This window comes from Apodemus sylvaticus, chromosome 3, assembly GCF_947179515.1.
Source record: "Apodemus sylvaticus chromosome 3, mApoSyl1.1, whole genome shotgun sequence".
In the NCBI taxonomy this organism is placed as follows: Eukaryota; Metazoa; Chordata; class Mammalia; order Rodentia; family Muridae; genus Apodemus; species Apodemus sylvaticus.
In genome coordinates this window covers 134,484,281-134,505,330 of record NC_067474.1, presented here as the reverse complement: position 1 = coordinate 134,505,330, position 21,050 = coordinate 134,484,281, and the positions used below count along the sequence as shown (strand labels likewise).

Genomic DNA, 21,050 nt, shown 5'->3' with positions numbered 1-21,050 from the left:
CTAAACAAATGCCCCAGGGTTGCCCATGCCCTGATCTTATGAAGATGTTTTCTCAATTGAGGTTCCCTCCCTTCTGGTGACTATAGCTTGTATTAAGTTGACATAAAACCATCCAGGATAGTCTGGTCCCCAAGGAGGCCACATGAGGCTATATTTTGAAGATGCCACTGAGGGATCCCTGCTACTCATTTTGGTTGATCTAGGAACCTGCTAAATGTGAGAGCAATTTGTGAAAAACATACCCACTCACACACAGATGCAACACACACACTCACACTCGCTCCCATATATATACATACATATCCACTCACACACACATAGATACACACTCACATATACACATACATACACTCACATACACATCACACACACATACACACCCATAAACACACATACACACATACAAACACATACAGACACACACACACACAGTAATCAAAATAAAATACTTCGTATTTTAAATGCTCCCCTCAAGTTAATGCAAGGAGTGCAAGCTCACAGGTGTGAACCAAAACACAGGCTGGCTGGTTCGCCATCTGTCAGAGCTGCTACATCCTGCATGAGATGAGATGGCCCAGCCTCCTGCAGAGAAAACCTTCAGGCTCTGCCCCCCTCCACACACCTGCCTGTCTTGGCATCTTCCAGTAGATGGCACAGCTAACTGGCTGCATCTATAAGCTGTGTGTGCCTGTCAACAGGACCCAGCCAAGAAGGAGGTTAAGGAACTCGCTTCACTGTCTAAAAGGCCAGAGCAATGGGAACCCGGACTGAGGTTAGAGGGCTCTCCCCACGAGCCTGCTGAGGAGTTGCTGCTGACTGGTGGGGGGTGGGGGGAAACATACCGATACACAAACTACACACACACACACACACACACCGGGAGTAAAACAAACCGGAAGTGCCTAGTCCAGAGCCTGGCCTCTAGTGGGGATTTCATTTTACTTGGTTTTTGTCTTACTTGCATTTGTGTGCGCATGTGCAGCAGTGCCTCGGGCCATGTAGACACTTACAGGAGGAGTCAGTTTTCTCCCTGCACCGTGTGGATCTCAGGGATCAAACTCAGCAAGGCCTTTCCCTGCTGAGTCTGTAATACACCAGTTCTGTGCATTTCATTTTTAAAGCAGTTGTTTAAGAAGGAGCTGTACTCTTCCCCAGGTCGTCAACATCCAAGCCCCTCACTGGTCACAAGTTCTTCAGTTTTCACAGTTTTCTGGGAAACAATTTCTATACAAGCCCCAAAGTTAGCCAGAGATAGACTGTAGTGAGGCTTTGCCGCCGTCTCATGATGAACATATCAATCTGCCGCACGCATCCTCAGTCCCTAGGAGATCCTTCCCTCTCTCTCCACACCCAGGCAACCCCCATCTCCTTCCGTCAGTGTGGATTAGCTTGCTTCTCACACAGGCTGTTAAGGAGCTGGGCAAACCTGCACTTCCTGCATTGAGACTCTCCCTGAAGCACCCACATTCTTTTTCATTGTCTAGAAGTATTCCACCAGCCTTTGTGCAGGCATGAATTTGCCTTCTTCTTGGACAGATTTAAGGAGTCCTCAGGAAATACTGAATCATGGACAGAGGTGGATGCTCACAGCCAACCATTGGACTGAGCATGGGGTCCCCTATGGAGGAGTTAGAGAAAGGACTAAAGGAGCTGAAGGGGTTTGTAGCCCCATAGGAAGAACAACAATATCAACCAACCAGACCCCACCCCCAGAGCTCCCAGGGACTAAGCCATCAACCAAGGATTACACATGGCTCCAGCTGCATATATAGCAGAGGATTGCCCTGTCAAGCATCAAGGGGAGGAGAGGTTCTTGGTCCTATGAAGGCTTAATATATGCCCCAGTGTAGGGAAATTGAGGCGGGGAGGTGGGAGTGGGGTGGGTGGAGGACCACCCTCATAGAAGCAGGGGGAGGGAGGATGGGATAGGGGCTACCCAGGAGGGGGGGAACTGGAAAAGGGAAAAACATTTGAAATGTAAATAAAGAATATATTCAATTTTTTAAAAAAGTATCTATAGGGCTGGAAGATGGCCCAGTGGGTAGGAGCACTGGATGCTCTTCCAGAGGACCGTGGTTCACTTACCAGCACCCACATGGCAGCTCACAACTGTCTGTGACTCCAAGATCTGACACCCTCACACAGACATTCATGCAAGCAAAACACCAATACAAATAAAATAAAATAAAATATTTTTAAAAAGAAAGTAAAAATGTAACGTTCTAGCTACGAATTGATAAGCTGTTCTCCCAAACATCTGTGCTGTTCGTGTTTCTCCCGGACGCTTGTGCACGTTCTAGTTGCTCATACCCATGTCTACACCACCCAGATATTTCCAGATGTGCTGTTCCGTGGGTGTGTCACACCCAGAAGGAAGCAAGGTTTGTGCCTGGGCCCATCTAATGGCCAGAACCATCTTGGAGGAGGAGAACTAAATGGCCTCAGCGAACTGGGGCAGCAAGACTTCCTGGAAGGAAAGACATTTCGGTAGGGAGCCAGTGTGGGAGGAGGCCTCCAGATAAGAGGCAAGCATACGGCAGTGATGTCATATGCTTCCTGGAGAAGCTGAAGACAGGAGAGAAGCCTGGTGCCACTCACATGCAGGAAAAAAAAAAAGGTGGGCACCTGGGTGGTGTTCTCAGGCCTGTCTTTTCTGGGCCCTTCACCCTAACACAGTAAGGGTGCCATCAACATGGGGTTGTAACTGTGGTAAGCTACAGTTCTACGGCAAGTCAACCCCTGAACACAGAACATTTAAACTTCATAAAAGAGCTTCACCTGTCAACAGGTCAGCACCATCCCTTCGCTCCCAGTTTGCTAAGGGCTAAGCCTGAGGCTAACCTGGTGCCTGAGGCGCAGACCTACAAACCCAAGGCCCAGTGGCAGGAGCGTCTTTGGGCTCAGGCCTCTGGGGCAAGCTTGCAGGGCTGGCACACGGGGTCCTGTGGCTGCATCTGTGTGTCTTCCCCGCTCTGGTGAACTGTCAGGAATGTCTGCATAGAGATGGTAGAAATGGCAAACTATCTCAAGAGAGACGCTTGGAAGAGTGGTGTGCCATAGCCGTGTTTGATCGGCTCCATATCTGGGCCGCTAACCTGCCTTTACAAGGGGAGCTTCAAGACCTCGTGCAGTAGACACGGCTGTGGAAACAAAGAAAAGAGGATCCTCTGATACTTCCGCTGGCACGGGCACTACCTACATATGTTGATTTGGCAACCCTGGATCCTCCGCATTGTGAATCTGCCACCTCAGAGAGCCCGACGCCCATCAGTAAAGGGGACATAAGATCAGGGCTCCACGGTCACCTCCCCTCTCACATCCTACCAGTGAAACCCAGGCACAAGACCAAAACCAGCCTCAAGTCCCCCAGACAGACAAGTGCCAGGCAGCAATAGACCCGTCAGGATGGAAGGGGATCATGGGATAGATGGGCAACCTGCCACCTCTGCCCCAGGAGTGATTTGTGCTCATGAGACAGGGGACAGAATAAAAGGTGTGTGCATCACAGCGGAGCAGAGACAGAAGAGACAGCAAGCTCTCTCTCCCAACCCAAATCCCAGCTGGATACGTCCAAGGGCCACAAGCCTTGTCCACAGACCCCAGATGGAGAGACAGAGACTGGGCACTTTATAGTGTCAGCTCCACTCATGGGATGATGTGATGGGGAGTCTTGACTGTCAACTTGATTAACAGGATATCGATTCATCATGAACATATCTATGAGGAATTTTCTAGATCAGGTTAACTGAGGAGGGAAGACCTACTTTAAACATGAGCAGTAAGTCCCAGGCCAGCCTTCCTCTCTCTCTCTCTCTCTCTCTCTCTCTCTCTCTCTTTCTCTCTCTCTCTGTGTGTGTGTGTGTGTGTGTGTGTGTGTCTGTTTGTCTTTGTCTCTCTCTGACTCCCTCTCTCTCTGTCTCTCCTCTGTCTCTCTATCTCTGTCTCCTCTCTCTCTGCCTCTCCCTCTCTCTCTCCCCCTCTCTTTTTCTCTCTGTCTCTCAGTCTGTTTCTTCTTTCTCCCTCCCTCTCTCTCTTTCTCTTTCTGTCTCTCTGTCTATCTCTGTCTCCCTCTGTCTCTCTGCCTCTGTCTGTCTCTGTTTCTCTCTGCCTCTGTCTCTCTGTCTGTTTCTTCTCTCTCCCTCCCTCTCTCTTTCTCTGTCTCTGTCTATCTCTGTCTCCCTCTGTCTCTCTGTCTCTCTCTCTGTCTCCCTCTGTCTCTCTCTGTCTCCCTCTGCTGTCTTCTTTTGTCTCTCTGTCTCCCTCTTTTTGTCTCTCTCTGTCTCTCTTCTCTCTATCTCTGTGTCTCTGTGTCTCTCTAACTCTGTGTCTCTGCTCTCTCTCTCTCTCTCTCTCTCTCTCTCTCTCTCTCTCGTTCTCCTTCCTGACTGTGGATGCTGTGACCAATGGCCTCATGTTCTGGCTGCCATGCCTTCCTGCCATGCTGAACCATAACCTCAAACTGAAAGTCAAATAACAACCCCTTTCTTCCCCCTCCCCCTCAAGTTGCCCTTGTCCGGTATTTTGCCACTATAATGAAAAAAGTCGCTAAGTCTCCCCCCCCCCACTGCCGGCTCCCCTCCTCCAGGGTGGGTGTTGGTGCCCACAGACTTGGCAGTCAAGCCATCCCACCCACTCTCCCAGGCGAGCCTGGGTGGGGGATTCCCTGCAGGTTCTGCCTGCTTCTCTCTCTGCTGATCCCTGCTCCTCTGGGAAGCAGCAAGTCGGCCTGCCTGTCAAGCCTCTCTCCAAAAAGCTACAACGTGAGGTGAATGCCAATGGTCCCCACCAGGGGAAGGGGTGGAAATTACAAAGAATTCTGCTTACAGTTCAGATTCAATATTTGGGAGGGATAATCCTGAAATAAGTGCTTGCCTGATTTCTCTCCCCAGCCCGTGAATGCTTCATTAGCTGCTACTTGACATTGACGGCTTAGTCTGATTGGCTTTATTGTGGAGTTGGACGCTAAGAAGTCCCCAAGACAGAGCAATCAAGTTTCACAATGGTCACAACTGCAGATTTGACAGCATGCTCGACAGCTGTGCCTTGGCCCTGGCTCCGGGGCTCCAGGGGAATTTGTGTTGCTCTCCTTCCTCCTGTGCTCAGTCCTGCTTGGCAACCCAGGTCCCTGACTCAGCAGCTGGTGGGTTTCCTCAGCCATTCAGACTGGGTACGAACGCACAAAGAACTCCAGGCTCCAGAGTCAGCAAAGATGCTATGGCTTGTGGGCATGGCTAGGGTCTCCAGGATGCTGGGCTCTCTGCGAAATGAGAAAGTCAATCTGAACTCCACAGATGATATCCCACTAGAAATGGATATGATAAACATGGTGGGGTGGCTGACACTCCACTTCCATGGTGAGGCCAACACTGCTAGAATTCCCAAGGGGCACCTGGGAATGGGCCTACAGTCTGGGCTGGCTTTAAGACTAAACCCAGAACAACCCCAGGCCTGAGACATCAGCTGTGGCTGGTGGAAGACGGATCACTCCTTTCCTCTTCACTGGGTTCCCCCCACTTCCTGAGCTCCCCCACTCACCGTGGTTCAGCACCCATGTAAGTCACCTCTGCCTCTACCACATCTTGTCCTCATCTGAGCCCCTCGACCAGACGGGCCTTCTGCAAGTACGGAATACCTTACCCATGTCTGAGCCCTGATGCCCAATGTAAGTTCAGAACCTGATACACGCTTGCTGGCTGAATGCAAAATGGAACCTGGCAGTGTCATATGCTGGTGGCAGGAGAGTCACATGAACCAACATCTGTGTCACACCTCTTTGAGGGGTCAGGGATCCAGGTCCTTTTGTGGAGCATATTCATGCATTAGTAGGATCCCCTCCTTTCCTCGTTATTGTGTGAGCCCCTAGAAGGGACAGCTGGAGGGTAAGAGGATGTGGGGATGGCTGTCAAAGATCTAAAAGCCCAGCATGGAGAACAGGGCCTGGTGCCATTGCCACAGCTGCCTGTGTGGTCTCTACAAAGTCATTTACCTCCTTGTGGCCATGTCCTCCCTACATTGCGAGCAGTTCTGTAACACCTCTGATGTGTGAAGGAGCCATGGGCTCACAAGAGGACTTCCCATGAGGCCTTGGTGCAGGTGCCTGCAGCCCATCCCCTCACTGCCCTGCCTGGTCAGGGGCACGGCTTCCATCTGTCATCAGAGGAGGCTGATGCTCAAAGAAGGAGAGGCTCGTCCATGATCTCACAGCAGTGAGACTTCACCTCTGCCTGACGCCAAGCACAGTCTCCAGACAGCCGCTGGGCACAGGCAGGGCGGTGGAGAACAGGCGAGAGGACGCTGCCACAGACCACAGGGCCTCTCAGGATTCCACCTAACCAGCTCCCAGCGGCGATGCTGGGCCTGCATGGAAGGCTCTGCCCCATACTTGAGTGCCAGTCCACGCCGTCAGATCGGTCTCCCCACCCCCACCCCCGCTACAGTTCAGCACGTGTGGCTTCGCCAGCATCCCCCACACTCAGACACACTCGCCAACACACAGTACACAAAGACTCCAACACACACATTCCTGTGCACCACTCCCTCAATATCCACCCACTTACGTGCTCACACTCATCCTCACTCTCACACATGTAGTACGCACACATCATTCCTACACAAACATGGACATACACACATTCTCCTATGTAGACATGCATACTAGCATGTTTCCATACATGTTCCCACAAGGGTTTGGGAATGTACATGCATTCTCACACACAAATGTAAGCCTTCACACACACACACACACACACACACACACACACACACACTCACTCCATATCACATCTGCCACCTATCACAGAGCAGGAAGCCAGAAGCACTGAGAGTGGCTGAGTCAGAGGCCTCACTGTGTCCCCAACACTGCAGTTCTCAGCAGGCAAATCTGGGCTCAGGGAGGCGAGTCAGCCGTTGCCTGCCCCAGTCTCAAGATCAGCATCAGGAGGCCAGCGCAGCCTCTGCCTTTTCCGTGGCCCAGCCCTGCTGCCCTCAGCATCTACCACCTACGGGCACCACACGGACTTCCCCTAAAAGGTCTCACGTGTTTCCTCTGACAGCACCTTAGAGGAGCACCACTAACGAAGGCTGCCCTGTTGTGTGGGTAGGATGCCGAGGCTTTCCACACTGCAGTAACTGAAATAGACAGCACCTCGGTCGTCCTCCTGCAGTGTTCCATGTTCATCACAAGGGGGCAGCCTTGACCCACTTCCCGTGGTTGCCAATTATCCAACCCATCCCCCCCCAACTAAAGTGAAGGAAGACCTTGAACCTAGAAAGAATAGAAATAAACCTGAAAGGGGTGTGTGTGTGTGTGTGTGTGTGTGTGTGTGTGTGTGTGTTTGGGTGCATGTGGTGTGTGGTACATATTTATGTGTGATATGTGCGTGTGGGTATGTATATGTAGTGTGCAATGTGTTTGTGTGTGTGCATGGTGTATGTGTGTACATGAGTGTGTGTGTTTGTGTGTGTGGTATGTATATGCAGTGTGTGTTTGTGGTGTGTGTGTTTGTGGTGTGTATGTTTGTGTGTCTGTGTCTGTGTATCTGTGTGTGTGTTTAGTCAGCCTATGGGTAGGGAATTCCATCAAAGAGGAAGACACAGATTAAATGAGAATCAGAGTAACTGTTAATGTTGGGGCCACAGTTTGCTTCTGGGTTTCCTGGCAGCCATGACAAAAATAAATCCATATTTTAGGTTGCCCGCTTCTCTGAGGGGCTGCTGGAAGGTCTGCGGCAGCTCCCTACTGGGTCTTCCAGGGCAGCGCAGTTTGGGTGCTGCACCCACACATACACACCCTGCCTGCTTTACCCTTTGGTTTAAAGTGTCTGATAAACACTCTGGTTTTCTGCCAGATTTTCTTCCTAAGCACATTCTAATCAGATGTTCATGTTAACTGTCCTCAGAATCCATCTTCTAAGGTCACCAGTGACTTCACGTTCTCAAACCCAGGACTTTTAGGTCATAACTTTTCTAGTCTCAACCTCGACCTTCGTCCCAGCTGGTGCAGTCTCCTTCCCAAACCGCTGCGCCCTGCGCTCAGCTCCACCCACTCCTCCCCCACCCCTCTGGTCCTTTTCCAGGGCCTCAGCTCCAGTGCCAGGGACACAGGACTCCACGAAGCAGATCCACCCGGGTGACATTTCTGTCTCAGCTCACATGCCTGGCAGGTGTCTCAGACTTAACACTGTCCAGACCACACTTGCTCCCCAATCTTTCCTGTTCTTCCTGCTTCTCATCTCTGTCAAGGGCAGCATTTGGTGTTTGACTCGGGATGACCTTAGCTTTGACCTGGGCTTTATACACAGGCACACAGAAAACCCCACAGACTCTGACTTCAAAAACTGGCACCGAGGACCCAGTCACTCACCGTTCTCTGCCTCACCTGCGCAGGTGGCCACTGGTTCTGCAATGCGGCTCTCACTGCAGGTATTTGTTGTCTTCTTACAGCAAAACTGCCATCGGGAAATGTTTGGCATTAAACTATTGAGAGACCCAAGCCTTTGATGCACATGGCATACAGAGAGGATTGGTTTCTGGGAATTGTTTTGCAAGTATGGAAATAATAACATTTTCTGAACAGCCGCCAGGTGCACAGATGACTATGGCTTCGAAGAGGCAAGGAACTCCAGACACTAAGCACACACTCCTGGGTAGAATTATATGTCTGTACATTCAGTGCTTCAGGTATTTGCTGAGCACTGATCATGTGCCAGGTATTGTTCTGGGAGAAGGCAAACAGTCAAGTTACTAATTCTAACATCTTATGTCACAACAGAAAGATGTGGGGTGGACAGAGCTTAGGTTCCAGTCCTGAGGCCTCTGGCGGGAGCCCTCAGACCTCTCCGCTTCCGGATCCAGATCAGCCTGAGCAGCAACACCACATCTCCAGGTCCTGAAAGAGGCAAGTAGGGCTTCCGGGCGGCCAGTGGGGAGAAGTCGGTGTGCTCCGGTGAATTCAGTGGGCCCCAGCAGGAGCCTTCAGGTGTCTGCTTCAGGGTCTGAACAGCCTGGACAACACCCTGTCTCCAGGCAGTGCAGGAGGTAAGCTGTGCACCAGAGGCCACCTGGGAAGGGGCAGCTTGCACTGGTGAGTCCAGCATTGACAACACCAACTAACACCAGTGAGAACTAGATGGCAAAAGGCAGACGCAGGAATGTCACTAACAGAAATCAAGGCAATATGGCAACATCTGAACCCAATTCTCCTTTACCAGCATGTCCTGGATACCCCATCACACGAGTAAAACAAGATTTGGATTTAAGATGTGGGGTGGATGGATAGATGGATGGATGGATGGATGGATGGATGGAAGGATGGATGGATAGATGGCTAGCTACAAAAAGAGATAGATGATGGATCAATTGGTAGATAGATGGATGGATAGGTAGATAGATAGATAGATAGATAGATAGATAGATAGATAGATAGATAGATAACAGATGTAACAAGCAAATTCAAGGTAAGCTTTCAAGATGGGAAGATCAGGAACGATCTCTTTGAGAGACTGATATTTGAGCAGAGACCTGGGTAAAGAGCAAAGACTGAGGTAAGAGAGATTTGATGAGCTTTTACAACGTTCAATGTGCTAAGAAAATAAAAAGCCCTGGAGAAGCTGGGAATAGGAGCAGACCTCCACATACTAAAGGCTGCCGGGTAAGTGCAATAGCCTGTGCTACACTAAATGGGGGGCTCTGCAGGCATTTCCTCTAGGATCCAGGATTCCCATGGTGCCCAGTCTCTCTGCTCGTATTCACTGTAGTACCTGACCTGCCAGGAGGAGACAGTGAGGTTAGAAGTAGAAACCCAAGGGCAGGAAAAGGGTGGAGTCACTCGCTCCTATTTGTGATGACATGATCCTAAACTGGAAAGTCCTAAGACTTTGCCAGAAAACTCTTAGGCCTGATAAACACTTTCAGCAAAGCAATTAGACACAATCAGTAAACAAAAAAGCAGTAGTTTTCCTATAGACCAAGAATGGATTCTCTGAAAAAAGAAATCAGAGGGAGAAATTCCATTCACCATAGTTTCCAAAAAGAAAAAAATCCCTAGGAGGTGAAAGACCCCACAATGAAAATTTAAAGCTACTGAGAAAAGAAATTTAAAAAGACAGTAGAAGATAAAGAGCTTCCGAGCTTGTGGGCTGCCAGGATCAATGTCAGGAAGATTTTGCATGACTGAGCACAATCCAGACCCAATGTAAGACCATGAAAATCCCAGTGGGATTCCACAGCGAACTAGAAAAAAAAAAAAAAAAAAACCCTAAAATTCGTATGGAAGTGCAATCTATCCTTAGCAGGCACCAGCACAGGAGGAAGCACAAGACCTGAGCTTAAATTATACTACAGAGCCATAGTCATGAGAAGTGTAACGCTGGCACAAAAACCACACCAGACCAGTGAGGCCCACGGAGTGCCCGGCACAAAACCCACACAGTGACAGATGCCTAAGCTGTGAAAGCATACACTGGAGAAAACTCAGCTTCCTTAGCACCGGGTGCCGGGAAAGGTGAAACCAGGCCCACCTCTCTCACCCTGCACAGAAATGAATTCAAAGTGGGTGGAAGGTCTTGATGAAAATCCTGAAATTCTGAAATTGTGTGAGGACAAGAGATGAATAAACCATTTTAAGATAGCAAAATGGACTCTACCGGCACAGGAAATAATCCTAACAATCTGCAAATGGGATTCAGAGGGAAAAGGCTTAATTCATGAAACTTAGAAGCTACTACACAGACAACAGCCTGAGTGAAGAGACTGAGAGAAAAGCTATCTGTTCATCACAGAGCCAGGATAATACATAATTGTAAAAACTGAACACTAAGTAGGTGAACTTTGGAGGAGAGGCAGGTAGATGTCTGTGAGTTTGAGATCAGCCAGGTCTATATAATTTCCAAGCTAGCCAGGACTGAATAGTGAAACCCTGTCTCAACACACACACACACACACACACACACACACACACACACACCAAAATAAAGCATCCTCATATCAATAAACAACCTAACAATCTAATGAACTGAACGGAGATTTCTCAAAAAGAAATACAAATGGCCAATAAATACTTGAAAAAGTGTTCAGTCTCACTAGCCATCACGGAAATGCAAATCTGAACTGTTTTGAGAGTCTGTCTCACTGTGCTGTGGGGAAAGAGAAAGTCTCATTCACACCTCTTCTCATGGGGGCGTGAACCAGTGCAGTGCCATGGCGGTCAGCAGGTAGGCTCTTCAAAGAACAGGACCTGATCCACCATGTGACCCCGCTGTACCACTTCTGTATATACTGAACGGACTCTTCATTGATGCACTGCAGAGATACACGAGTGTCCACTGTTGTAGCCCCACTGTCGACAGCCGCCAGGAAGTGGAAGCGGCCCCGAGAAGGGTGCAGAACAACAACACCTGTGTATAAAATGCCGTGGTGGAGCCCAGTGGGAATAAAACGCGATTTGATGTGCTTAGCGGGCCATGGAAGCTAGGCGGCTGATGAAACGCCAAGAGTAAAGAGCAAACTTTGGAGCTGAAGTCACAGATGAAGAGGATGCGCCCGACGGAGGCCATGGCGGGAAGGAAGCCTTTGGGTTTGCTGAGTGGGAAGTGGGAAGCTGTGTTCAGCTGGAGCAGAGACAGCCATGCTCTGACTCAGATCCTCTCAGGCCATGCTGACTGGTGTGTGGAGAAAGCCCGGCGGAGGGCAAACTGTGGGATCAGTGAATCTGCTCCGGTGCTCATGAAGGCTCCGTCATCTCAGGCTGCAGCATTGTGGTTTTAGTCAAACACCAATCCAGATGCTGCTCTGAACATATCCTTATTTAGATGTGGTTAATACTGATGTTCAATAAGCCTTGAGTAAACCAGATGGCCCTCCATACTGGTTGGGGAATTTCTTAAGAACAAAGATCAAGGTTTTCGGAGGAGAGGATAAGCCTGGAGAACGAACCAGGGCCTCCACCTGCATTTCTGAATGCTGCCAGGCGCTGAGATCTCTAAATCCGCACTGCTCCTATACAGAGGCCTCACAAAGAACAGCTGTCAGTCACTAGGAGAGACAGCTACAAGGTGGAAACAGGCCCGGGGTCCTCTCTCAGAAGCCACATATATACAGGGAGGGGGGGGGCAGAGGAGCTAGGACAGACAGACAGACAGACAGACAGAAACAGAAACAGAATCTCTCTTTAAATGGTGTGTTTCAGGAAAGTGTTAGAGAGCACAGCAGTGCAAACTTGTAGTCCCAGCACTCAGGAGGCAGAGGCAAGAGGGACTTTGTGAGTTCCAGGCCAACCTGATCTACATAGTGGAACTCACTCTAAATTAAAACAAAAACCATAAACCACAAAAGCAGACCTAGGCTCCAGGCCCAGAAGGTGACATTGACTGAGACGTGGTTACAGTGACTTCTCTTCTGTCAGCACAGGGTGTGAGGGTCGGCAGAGACGGCCAGGCTCTATTTAAGGGCTCTGTAGGGAAGGGGTTACCAGAGAACAGTTATCTAAGGTAGGCATGCGCATCGATCGCACTGACGAACTGAGCAGAGCAGAGTAAAATTAGCAACTGTGACACCTCCGTGTGAAAACATCCAGCCTGGAGTTAAAATAGACACAAAGGCAACATAAAATGATAAGAATTCACTACAGCCTGCAACCGCTCTTAGCTGAATTGTCAACCTGTCAGTCTGCCCTACAGATTTCAGACCTGTCTGTCCTGACAGTCCCATGAGCCAGTTCCTCAAAGTAAATCTAGGTAGAAAACATAACAGATAGATTGATGGTTGATTGACAGTCAGATAGATGAACGGATCCTGTGGATACTGTTTCCCTGGAGACCTCTGTCTAATGCTGCTGTTAATAATTCGTGAAACCAAGGATAATAGCTTGGATCTTGGGGAGGAGGTAAGGCCTGGTTGGTTAGAAGCTAAGGAGACTCTGAATGCCAATACAACTGAATCTGCGAATGCATTGAATTTGGTGAACAAAAAAGAGGTGTCAAGAAAAACCCCTTGAGTTTTGACCTGCCCACCCCCACCCCCGGGCACATGGTAGTATCATCAACTACGATGGAAAGGGATGCAGAGGTGGGTAGTCCCAGGGACGGAGAGCATGCAATTCCTTGAAGCTGCATGACACTACCAAAGTAGGTGACTGTAGGAAAAGGACAGAGGCCCACAGACAAGTCCTGGTGTCCCTGGTGAGTTCTAACTTTAGGAGACAAGCAAACAGAGGCCGGCTAGCCAAGGAAATTGAAGGGATGGGGCCAGCAGGAAACCTGGAAAGCCCATATGCCCAGAGTCAAGTGGACAAGAACTCTGAGAGGGGCTCCTGAGGAAAGGGGGGGTGCCCGGAAGGTGGATGCAAGCAGAGACTCGATGTGGGGAGAAGAGCAGCTAAGCCTACAGAGGCCCAATGTTCCCCATCCTCATTTGTGTGAGCTTCCACAGGCGGGTGTGGCAGTGGCCTTTCCATGTCCTGGTGACACCAGATGACAGTGAGGAGGATTTGCATCAGTGGCCAAGTTGGTCTTCATGGATGGTGGGTCATTTGTGAAGAGATTAGGAGATGGGATTGGAAATTTTGAGTCTTGACAGGCAGAAGAGGAAGTCATGACTCATTCCCTGGGAACAATGGCCCTAGCCAGAATACCCGGTGGCTGGAGAAAGGAGGGTAGCCTCCACCCCCAGACCGTCAAACTCTGAAGGCTGGCTCCTATCCCTGGATATGGCAGTCAGTGGGTTGAGCTTGTCCCATGGAAAGAGTGGGATGGTGGCTCATGACAATTTCAAACACTGGGGGACCTGTCCTTTTTCTACAAATTGGGAGCAAAACCTCAGAAGTCAGATGTCCTGAGGTGACATGGCTGAAGAAACCCAGTGCTCTAGATAGAATGGCACTGAGTCCAGCTTAAAAGGCTGGGAGTCAAATCTGTTACCACCCCGGGGGGTCAGAAACAGGGCTTGTCTGGGAAGATTCCACGGAGAGGAACAGGTGGTAAGCCCAGCCCCTGGGCATGTGCTGGAGAAGTGATCTATCTGGGGACAGAGACAGACAATAGTTTCCTGGGACAAGGGCTGCTAGTTCCCAAACATACTGTAGGGTTACTAATTGTGTTTTTGACTTCAGTGGTGAGGAAACAGACTCATGGAGGGTAAAGAATGTTGCATGATGGGTATCTGCTGGAGTCTGGACCCAAGCCCATGTCTCCCTCCCTGCCTCCCTGCCTCCCTGCCTCCCTGCCTCCCTGCCTCCCTGCCTCCCTGCCTCCCTGCCTTAAGCTTCTTTCTCTGTAGCAAAGCAGGCTGAGCGTTGGGGTTCTAGACAGAATACCAGTCTGTCCCTCCTACTCCCCAGAGAAGCACAGGCCTTGTCATACCCTGTGTTACTCATGATCAAACATGTGATCAAACTTATCTGATGGTTGTTAGCATCTTAGAGAGAAGAGAGTGTGAGACTCCAAAGACTCCAAAGAATAAAGGCCGAAGTCTGGATTCAAAACAAGACATAAGAAACTCCAAAGTTCACCTGAGCCTTTTATCTATTTCGATGTAAGATAAGTGTGGAGTCTAGGTGTTCTTGGAAGATGAAGTGTATCACATATGCAGCAGGACTGGTCTGAAGGAACACATCAGAACATTCATTCAACCACCAATCTGAGTGACTGTAGGTACCCAGGTAGGTAGCCTGTGGTGGGTTCAGCTCAGGCTCAGGCTGGGACACCTGCCACGTGTCAGTCTGTACCAGGGCCAGCTGCGCCCCGGCAGGCCCACTGTTCAGAGCATCTGGACCTGGCCATGGTGATGACCCCATCAGAGACTTGATCCTCTTCTCCCTGACCCAACCTTCACCCACTGGGGAGGTGCACTGTGAAATCAAGGGACCTGTTAGAGATGACTCTCCCAGAGAATGAAGGTAAATTCAAGGGGCTGGAGCCCATTTTACCCACAGCTACCTTTGTGGTGGCTTCCGAGAGACATGTGTGACCAGAGAGTAAAAGAAAACTTCAGCCAGACTTGATGTGACGCCCCCAGGCTCACACAGCAGCTACCCCGGCGCTGGCACCGAACCCTTGTCACCTTCTGTGAGGTCTGAGCGATTTCTTTCACACCATATTGATCTGCTGGCTGCTAAGATATATACAGTTGATATGGGTCACACTCAGATGTACTTGGGTACAGATGGGAAAGGGCAAGTTACAAGACTGGTCTTTCTGTAGTTCTGGCATTGGAGCAGAATGTTGGGCACGGGAGATGTTAATACTGGAAAACCCTGATGCCAACTCTATGTGCCCCTTGTTCTAAGACATCTGCCTGCATCCTTCACTTAAAAGAGTCATGGGCTGACCTGGGCTAAAGGCATGAGGGAAAGAGTCAATTTGGCCTGAGGTAAATCACTTTGCCTGGTATCACTCTCCTGACTCATCATCTTCCCCTCCTCCCGGGTGTGGAGGAGAGAGTGGAAAGTGGAGAGGTCCAAGGTCTTCCCACAGAGCCCTATTCATGCCCGGCCCTTGGCAGACCATGTTCCCACAGGCTCTGGGTTCTCCATCATCATCATCACCCCCACCCCCTTCCTGGGAACCAAGTCAGAATCTGTCAAAGCGCCAGGCCTTTGTCAACCCCACCCCAGCCAGACAGTTAATGAGTGACCAGAGCTCTGGACCCTGGCCTATAAGGGGCTGCTGGCCCGGAGGCAGGTGTCAGGCAGGTGGACAGCAGAGGAAGCAGGAACCCCAAGGTGTGAGCTGGGAAGCGGGGGCCATGTCAGGAAGCCAACTGTGGGCTGCCGCCGTCCTGCTGCTACTCCTGCAGAGTGCACAGGGTGTCGACATCAAGGTGAGACCCCAGCCAGTCTTTTTTACCTGGAAAACCTGGGCTCAGCCCGGCAGCCAGTCTAGACTGAGACACCCGCAGGGTTGGGACTGCAGGAGGGTCAGCAGCGACAGAGACGGATGTGATGAGAGCAGCAGGGTTAGCCCACTCTGCTCTCCTCGGAAGTCAGCACAGCCACAGTGTGGAAGGGACCCTAGTGAGCCCAGAGGGAACTCTGGTTCTCTTCCCTGTGCTCACCCACATGGGCAGGTCACAGAACGGTAGAGAACCTTTGTGCTCACTGAAGGATAAATGGTACTAGGTCCAGATGTTCTAGGCAGAGCAAAGGCCAGACAAAGGGAACATGGACTTCACCGTCCTCCCAGGGAGTGTTAGAGGGGTGGGGCATGGAATCAGTCCTGGCTGTGTGTGGCCAGATGCTTCTGGTCTCCCTAAACCTGTGTGACTACAGTCTAGCATCTGTATCAGACAGGGTTTCCAGGAGACTAAAAGAGAGGGGAGGGGTTGAAAGAATCAGTCTCAAGAGAGAAGAGAGAGCTTCACCGGGTCAGTGCAGAGAGGGCCTGTTAGCTGACCTGTCTGGTGCCAGGCTTCCGCAGGGGAAAGTCAGGTCAGACGGGAAAGAGACAGACAGCTGGATGGAGGCAAAGACAGGATTTGAACACACAAAGGTCTTCCTGTGCCTACGGCCCATAGGCTGACCTACAGAGCGCCAGAGCCTTTTGTGAGCAGCCTGGGACAGAAGGCTTCTGTGCTGTCGGTGGCAGATCTCAATGCAACACTCGCTTTCCTCCTCACGAGCTGCTTTTCCACTGTGACCTTGACTCTTTGTGAGCACAGAGAATATTCTGGAGGATTCACAGGTCCTTGATGACCCCAGTCTCAAGGCACTGCCTGCTCCTAACCAGGGCCTAATGATCTCTCACCCCTCCCTTCTCCCTAGCACAATGGCTTCCAAGTCCAGCTAGAATCTGTGAGGAAGCTGAGTGAGCTGGAAGAGAAGCAGATGTCCAATCCCCAGCTGCGGAAAAGTGGCCTCCTCCCTGACGTGTGCCATAACCCAGCCTTGCCCCTGGACCTCCAGCCTGTCTGTGCCTCCCAGGAAGCTGCCAGCACCTTCAAGGCCTTGAGTAAGGATATCAACCCACAGATCTCACTGCTCCCCGCTCTGCAGCCTGCCCTACCTCTCCATCGTCACTTGTTTCTGTTAAGCAGCCCCAGTGGCTGTGGACAGGGGGCTTGGAGGTCACAGCTCTGCCTGCCCCAGATGTGCGCGAGTCAGGGCACATTGATTCAGGCAGAGAAGAACTCCACAGTCCTGAGAAGTTTCCTAACCACCTCACACATTGGCAGGTAGGGACTCTGGGAAGAGATAGACATGATTCCAGGAGACACATGCCTCTGATACATCTGATGAGATCAGGCTTGGAGTGGCTGCCCGGGAGGGGACAGCTAAGCTAAAATGGGAAGTGTGGAGAAGAACTGGGCACGTGCTGCCACCATCTGCAAGCGCCTGTGTCCCTGCTCGGGACAGGCCCTGACCCACCCCTCTTGCCCTTCCTACAACATTCAGGGCAGGTTGACCAGCCCATGTAGCAGATATGAAACCCCAGACAAGGGCAGGAGGGAGGGGAAGTACCTGAGAGAGAACTCTAGACCCTGGCCCTTCACTCTGAGTCCAGAGCAGAAACTTCTATATGGAAAACACCAGGTTCTCTCCCCCAGGAGCTCCCCTCTGCAAACTAGATGACAGCATCCATGACCACTGACCCCCAGGGTCTAATTTCAACTAATCTGCCTTCTTCCTGCACAGGGACCATCGCCTCCACTGACGAATGTGAGCTGTGTATAAATATTGCCTGTACGGGCTGCTGATGAAATGACTCTGGGTATCTTAAGCCCACTCCGGACACCTCCCCCACAGCCCAGCAAATCCATACGTAGGCGTCATTGACGTAATCGCCATCCTCCCGGCATGAAGGGATCCACAGCAAGGCAATATGGACTCAGAGTTGCCATATTTGGCCCCCCAGGCCGCTACACCTGAATAAAGATGCTACCCACAAAAGCAAGTGTCCGCATGCTTATTTCTGCGCCGTGGCTGGGGCATCTGAGAAGATGGATGAGAAGCAGAGATCGGCCAAGCTGGACCTAGGAATTCCCCTCCTGCCCAACCACGTTTCCAAGCCCAGGGGACTGACTCATGGTACCCACGTCCCAGGGGAGGGAGCCCAGGGTAGCCCAGATTCAGAGGACCTTCTCCCCTAGAGTAACTCAAGGCTTTCCAGCTCTGAAACCAGAACTCTTGACAGAGACTAGTGGGGAACAACTAAGGGTATGTAAGGACGCCATCAACAAGTCCAGCGACACTCGGGAGACTCTGCTCTCCATAGTCTAGTGACACTCTTCCCCTTACAACGTCTGTTTTTGTGTTCTAGATCCACGCAGATTTCTAAATCCTTTGCAAGATAATTCAGAGTCTTCATCAGTCTGAAGTAAGTAACACTGAGATAGCCAGATCCTTTATTTATAAAGAATGTCCCTATAGGGTCACAGGTTGGGCAGAATGGCCAAGCAATGTCTTCCCAGATGATACAGCCCATGCTCTGGCCACTCTGCCGTTGCCTCTACATATCCTTGGCTGTGGATGATGATATCAAAAGCAAGATTCAGTGTGACCACCACACATCTCTCCTGAGCGACGGGAACACAGCCCCCTGTGGGGTTAATAGGAAATACTCCCAGATGGTGTCTCCTCCCCAGCAGGGTACTTACAGGACATGAGGCTGTGACTGCCGCACTGTTGTGGCCTAAGTCATGGAAGGTGGAGCCTAGGGCTGAAGCCTTTACTCCAGTCAGGACTTGTCCTGGAAATTCCCAGTATGGGGTTTCCCACTGGATAGGGTTGCCACTTGGCCTTTGACCTGGGCACCTGGGAGGAAGGCTGGGTGCCAAGGGCCAGCTGAGTGCCCAGACAGCTGACAGATCCTGCTGCTCCACGCTGCTCCTTCTCACTCGCGACTTGTACCTCAGGTCTCTGCCGGGGGAACCAGGTAGCCTTACCTTGCTGTGTGCCACCATGCCACCTCTCAAGTCTGCCACCATCTGTGTGCATTTACCATTTACCCTTTTCAGGGTCTGTGTCCCCATCCACTCAGGGAACTGCCAGTGGAAAGTCACCTAGAGTCTGCACTGCTGCAAACACACACACACACAACACACACACACACACACACACACACACACCACAGTACAGTAGGAAATGGGACAAGTGCCCTGTGTTCCTGGGCTTTGATCTTTCTCCTTCAGGAAGTAATCAGTTACTCCCACAACTCCCACTCTCTCCCCTATCCCTCCCTGCTCCTCTTTCCTCATTTCTTTGTCCTCTCCCTCCTCCCCTCCCTCCTCCCCAGTCCTGGTAGCCACTCCTCTCTGCAATGACTCAGTTGAATCTTTCTTAGATTCCAGTTCTAAGTGAGGCCATGCAGCATGTCTTCCTGTTCCCTGCTTGTCTCGGTACAACACGCCCATGCTTCGCCTTTGTCACAGGAGGCAGGATTTCCTTCTGTGTGGGCTTAAGCAGGATTCCACTGCGCATGCAGCATGCTTTCCGTATTGCAGCTCTCGGCTGTTGAGAACAGTGCTAGACATGGCAATGCAGATGGAGTTATGTTTGGATTTCGTGTCTTTGGGCTACATACTCAGAAGTGGAACTACCGAGTCAATTGCAGGTCTCATTAACTGGGGGAGGGGACACGCTTTACTGCTGTCCCCATAGATAGTCATTTGTTTGCTTTTTTGTTTTGTTTTTTGTTTTTTTGATTTGGTTTTTCGAGACAGGGTTTCTCTGTGTAGCCCTGGCTGTCCTGGAACTCACTCTGTAGACCAGGCTGGCCTCGAACTCAGAAATCCACCTGCCTCTGCCTCCCAGAGTGCTGGGATTACAGGTGTGCGCCACCACCGCCCGGCTGTTTCCTCATTTTTAAGATAGAGTCTCATATACCCCAGGCTAGCCTCCAACTCATCACATCCATGATTTTCTGATCCTCCTGCCTCCACCTTCCTGGTACTGGGATTATAGCCATCTACCATCATGGCCAGTTTATGCAGTATTGACTACTGAGCCCAGGACTTCATGCATGCTAGCTGAGAATTCTATCAACTGAGCCAGGTCTTTGGCCCAGCTACACTAATGTCACCTGCCTTTGCTCTACATCCTCTCTAACACCGTCATCATCCTACATTTTTTGTAGATAAGTTTATTTTATAATGTATGAGTGTTTTTACCTGCATATGTGTCTGGTGACCATGGAAGTCAGAAGAGGGAGTTGGGTTCCCTGGAACTAGAGTTAACAATGGCTGCCGTGTGGTGCTGGGAACCAAACCCAGAAAGCAGCCAGTGCTCGTAACCACTGAGCCATCTCTCCAGCCCCATGTTATCCCATGTTTTTAAATGTCTCCATTCTCAGAAGTGTGAAGTGACGCAAGCACTGTGGCACTGACAAACATCCTTCCCCGTGGCTGAGGCCCTGAGCATCTTCACACGTGCGCTCTTTGTGTGTCCCTAGGAAATGTCTCCTCACACCACCCCCATTTTACAGTTTCGTCTTTTTGTTCCTGGACTGTGGAATTTCTCCTGTTTGGGGTGTTCATCACTCACCGATACACAAGCCACACTTCTCTCTGCCACTCTCTTGCTCTCCTGACTGTTTCCTTAGCTGTCTGGAGCTTTTGAGCTTGGTGTCCTTCTGTCTGCTTTTGCTTTGGTCTGTTTGGGGGCTCATGGCCAAGAACAATGACAAGAAAGGTGCCCCTATCTTCTTCCCTTTCAGTACACACAGGCTTACATTTCAGTCTTTACTTCATTTAGAGCTGATCTCTCTCTCTCTCTCTCTCTCTCTCTCTCTCTCTCTCTCTCTGTGTGTGTGTGTGTGTGTATGTGTGTGTGTGTGTGTGTGTGTGTGTGTGTGTGTGTGTGAGAGAGAGAGAGAGAGAGAGAGATGAGAGTCTAATTTCATTCTTCTACATATAGATACCCAATTTACCCAGGACCATTTACTGAAGAGTCTATCATTTCCTTGTTGTGTGTGTGATTTGGGAAAGATCAGCTGTGAATTTACTTCTGGGCTCTTTGGTCTGTTCCATTTATTTCTTTTTAAATATTTTATTTACTATCCACACATCCTTACGTGTTTGACTCCAATCTATCTCTGCTCCCTCTCCTCCAATTCCTCCTCTAT

The 21,050-nt window shown here is 50.5% G+C and overlaps 1 protein-coding gene across 1 annotated transcript; it reads left to right on the top strand.

Moving 5' to 3' along the window:
- Positions 1–15,738: 15,738 nt before the first annotated feature.
- On the top strand, positions 15,739–17,787 carry Guca2b (guanylate cyclase activator 2B). The gene is made up of 3 exons (XM_052175663.1): positions 15,739–15,813; positions 16,754–16,940; positions 17,624–17,787. The coding sequence occupies exons 1-3, from the start codon at positions 15,739–15,741 to the stop codon at positions 17,683–17,685; spliced, it is 324 nt and encodes a 107-aa protein (XP_052031623.1). The 3' UTR covers positions 17,686–17,787.
- Positions 17,788–21,050: the final 3,263 nt, after the last annotated feature.

What these genes read in the sequence shown, in the direction of transcription:
- Guca2b (XM_052175663.1), top strand. Translation starts at nt 15,739, where the DNA reads ATGTCAGGAAGCCAACTGTGGGCTGCCGCCGTCCTGCTGCTACTCCTG. An exon ending in CACAGGGTGTCGACATCAAG is followed by an intron (nt 15,814 to 16,753) that starts GTGAGACCCCAG and finishes CCTTCTCCCTAG; the next exon opens with CACAATGGCTTCCAAGTCCA. An exon ending in CAGCACCTTCAAGGCCTTGA is followed by an intron (nt 16,941 to 17,623) that starts GTAAGGATATCA and finishes CTTCCTGCACAG; the next exon opens with GGACCATCGCCTCCACTGAC.